The 3,995-nt window shown below is 39.7% G+C and overlaps 1 protein-coding gene across 1 annotated transcript; it reads right to left on the reverse strand.

Moving 5' to 3' along the window:
- Positions 1-798: 798 nt before the first annotated feature.
- On the reverse strand, positions 799-3,366 carry LOC104439372 (UPF0481 protein At3g47200). The gene is made up of 2 exons (XM_010052447.3): positions 3,206-3,366; positions 799-2,240 (listed from the first exon to the last, which is right to left on the reverse strand). Exon 2 carries the CDS (start codon positions 2,236-2,238, stop codon positions 931-933), a length of 1,308 nt encoding a protein of 435 aa, XP_010050749.2. The 5' UTR covers positions 2,239-2,240; positions 3,206-3,366; the 3' UTR covers positions 799-930.
- Between the last annotated feature and the right edge of the window lie 629 nt (positions 3,367-3,995).

Genomic DNA, 3,995 nt, shown 5'->3' on the forward strand with positions numbered 1-3,995 from the left:
TTCATCAAGGTTTTTTTACATGATTTTTCAGCTAAAATAGCGTTCTTTTTATTTCACTTAAGTCACGTGAGCATTGTGTCAATATCGTTTGCCTTCTAGCGTCCTTTTAGGCAGATTTTTAATAATGTTCATTAATTAAATTTTGATGGAGGGTAAATATGTTATACAAATATAATTTTCAGAATTTTAGTATCACTAGAAAAGAAATTATAGATGAGCATAGTTTGAAGAATTTTGTGGCTTTTTTCTTGGATCGTATAAGTAGAGATTTGAATAGAAAAAGAAACTACCCCCACGTGCCACTACCGGCTACCTACTCCGCCGGTCAAAAGAAATACCAACCCCTAATTTTCTAAAAAAATTAAAGAGAAGCAAAATGAGACAAAAATCTAAATTTGGAAGTTTCACCATGAACACCATCAAACGCCGTGTAATCCACCACATCTTAGCTGGAAGTTTTACCACGAACAACCGCCGAATGCTGCATAATCCACCACATCCCAGCTGCTGGACGTTATTTAGTCTTGTATTCAAACTCAATTTAACATTTTTTTTATGCAACTTGAGTTTGAGGGGATGTTAATGATACATATATTTCTTTTGATAGTACATATCTTTGATGAATTAAATTTGATGTTATGTTCATCTTATTACCATATATATATATATATATATATATTTTTATTTATTTATTTATTTATTTATTTAATAAAGGCTATAAATCGGCACCATATATTATTTTGTATATCTATCGAAATATACAAAAATTCCACAATTCTCTCTCCTGGCTTATTATTTCTCAACCGTTATATTGGGCTTCATCTTTACGTCATTTCATAAATGATGGGGCCATTGACAAGTGTGTTTAGGATACGGAAGTCTAGTTTGAGACTTTCTACTTCCTTGGTTCTAGTAATGCCTTTTATGTCATCACTTGCGCGCTGGGAACAATCTTTGGCCATCGCCCGCGTAAAATTGCAAAATGGAATACGCAGTCTGCACCGAGGCGAGAATAAGCAGCACCATGGCAGCGACCACGGAGATGCCCGACCACGGGTTGCTGAAGTAGTCCCGGTTGAGGATGACCCTCCACCGGTACCAGTTGGCCTTCCACTGGTGCCACCTGGTCCGGCTGTACGCATTCAGCCTCTCGCACAGGCTTGAGTAGTAGAACTCGCTGGAGTCCCTCAGGGTCTCCTTGTGAATGCCGTTGATGATACTAGCGATCCTAGCCACCCCGTCCGCACTGCAGAGCTGATTTTCCAAAATTCCGGCGCTGATTAGAATGTCGACGTCATCGGGCGTGCCAATGAGGCTATCCATGAGGATGGCGTAGCTGCTGATGTACTTGTGTTCGTGATGGCACTGCTCGTACGCAATCATGTTCCTGAGGTACACCTCGGTCCACTCGTGCACAACCACGTGCGGCATCTTGAGGGTTCCGTCCTTGAAGATGACATCAAGCATGGAGGTTTCCTTGCCCCGTTTGAACGTGATGCCGGCCTCTTGCAGCTCCTTTACCCTCCGAGTTTTCTTGCCCTGTTTGGACGGCGCGCGCCGCAGGAACATGGGCAGTTGCAGGGCTCGCACGTAGTCCACCAGGTGATTCACGTGAACTCCCGTGCTTGCAAGCTCGTGCCCGTGCTGGACGTCTTTGAAGTACTCGTAGCTAAGCTTGAAGAATGTGATAGTAGTACTCAATGCGGTGAGATTATAGAGATTCTCAAGGACAAATAACGGTACTTGATTTTCCAGCAGCAGGAGATCGTGGAATACGGCGTCGCTCATCCACTGCTTGCTGAATATCTCATCGTTCAGGTCTCGGCCGTCGGGGCCATGGTTCCAGTTATAGTTCCTTATGAACAGCTCAACTAAAAAAACTGCGTCCACCAAGATCATTTCTACGAGCTCATAGCTGCCTTGGGTGAGCTTTTCTTGGTAGCATTGCCGAATGCGGTCTTCCAATTCGCTGATCATTCTGGTGCAAGCTGGGAGGTCGGCCTTGCTACGGTGGAGGAAGCCTGTCAGGTACCTCAGTTTGACCTCCTCCGTCAACTGAAGCTCTTTTTTATCATGGTGGAACGGCCCAATGGAGATGACTTGAGGGGTGTAGGCCTCTGCGTTTGCTCTGCGCAACTTGTCAGGCACTCGATAGATGCAACACTCGGTGGACACGCCAGGCAAGTTGTTCATCTTCCTCTTTATGATAATCACAACTTCCTTGACAGTCTGACTCATATCTAAACAAGCGAGAGAAAGAGATTACAACCCATGAAACTAGAAAGAGTGAACAGGTACGTTTGGGCATAATTCCATCGACATGAATGACATGTCGCAGTGATTTAAGAATGAATTAAGCATATATTCTTTTCTTTAATTTAATGGGACTCGAGACACATGAAAAAGGATAACAAAGCCAAAATTAAGATAAAATTGTCAAAAAAGTCCTAAACTTATTGTAAATCAAGCAATTCAATCCTAAATCTGTTTAATTGTGCTAATTTAATCTTAGCCTTTTGATAATTTATCAATTTAATTATAAACCTTTTGATGATTTGCAAATTTAGTCCTCAACCTTTTGACTATTTGTCAACATAATTTTTCTAGGCAAATATCCAAATATGAAGTATAGAATTAAATTGGTGAATTTTCAAAAAAATTAGGACCAAATTCACACAAAAAAGGGTTTAGAATTAAATTGGCATAATAAAAAGGTTTATGACTGAATTAACTGTCATACAATATGTTTTGGACTTTTTTAACAGTTATTCTAAAATAACATGATAATGATTTTTTTTTTCTGATAGAGCAGAAAACATGTTGCAGCTCGCAATGCATCAATATGTATTGGAAATGGCACAAAGGGCTACATTGACAGAATAACGTGATCTGATTTTGATTGTCATGAAGAAAATCTGCAAAGCTTGAGAAGGGAATAATGAAAAATTGTCAAGTACCTAGAGCTCTCACCGCCGTGCAACAAAGTCATCTACAGTTAAAATTATGTCACAATAGGAGATCGTAACTCCCAAAAATGTTACCAGAACACGCATAATCTAACCTTCTATTTCTCAGCTATTATACCGGCAATCAGACATAGTTCTTGTACTGTTTGATTTGAAGATAATTGCAGCATGATGCTTTATGTCTGCACAAGAAGCACCGAGTTGAAAGATGTAAAGAGATAAAAATTATGAAGGCTGACCTAAGATTCGAGATCGAGAATTCGTTCCTCCTCCTTGCCGTTGTTGGAGAAGTCCGGTTTGCGTCCCAGACTATACAGTGAGGAACCATGCAAACCATGAAAAGAAAGATCTGATATTCTTTAACCTTCCATGAAGCATTATTATCTTTGCACGCAAAAGGTCTGACCGTTTCTAGTAACCCACCCCAACCCTCCCCCCCCACAAAAAAAAAGGGAGAAGGGGAAAAAGACACGGAACAGAGTTAATTCGTTTCCTTGCCATTAAGACGGAAAGATCTCCTATTGGTCCAACTATATCTAGACTCTTAGACAAGCTTTTGATGCAGAAAAAGCGATGATGCTTTAGTCGCAGTTGTACTACACCTATGAAGTGCTCCAAAGGAAAAGTACCAAAAACACCTATTGCTTTTGTACTAATTAAATCGTAAACATTTTAAATGTATCAATTTCTTTTTTTTATACAATCATACCAATATATAACTAAATTTTTATGATGATTTCCCAATTCATTTTATCTAATCAATTTTGGCGGAAAATCGCTAATATGGAGATCGATCATCCTACATGACATGGTCAACACTGATGTGGACAATTTTTAAATTTTTTAAATTTTTCTGATTTTTTAGATGTTTTTTATTTTCTTTTTCTTATTTAATTTTTTTCTTTACTTTCTTTTTTTTTTCCCCAACCATGGGCCAACAAGGTCTAGGTGAACCTTCTCGCCCAAATCCAAGCAATAGTTGCAACCCTCACATGTTGGTCGGCGAGGGCGTTGTGGCTCGCCAATCAA

The sequence above is a fragment of the Eucalyptus grandis genome, chromosome 10 (assembly GCF_016545825.1).
Source record: "Eucalyptus grandis isolate ANBG69807.140 chromosome 10, ASM1654582v1, whole genome shotgun sequence".
Classification (NCBI taxonomy): Eukaryota; Viridiplantae; Streptophyta; class Magnoliopsida; order Myrtales; family Myrtaceae; genus Eucalyptus; species Eucalyptus grandis.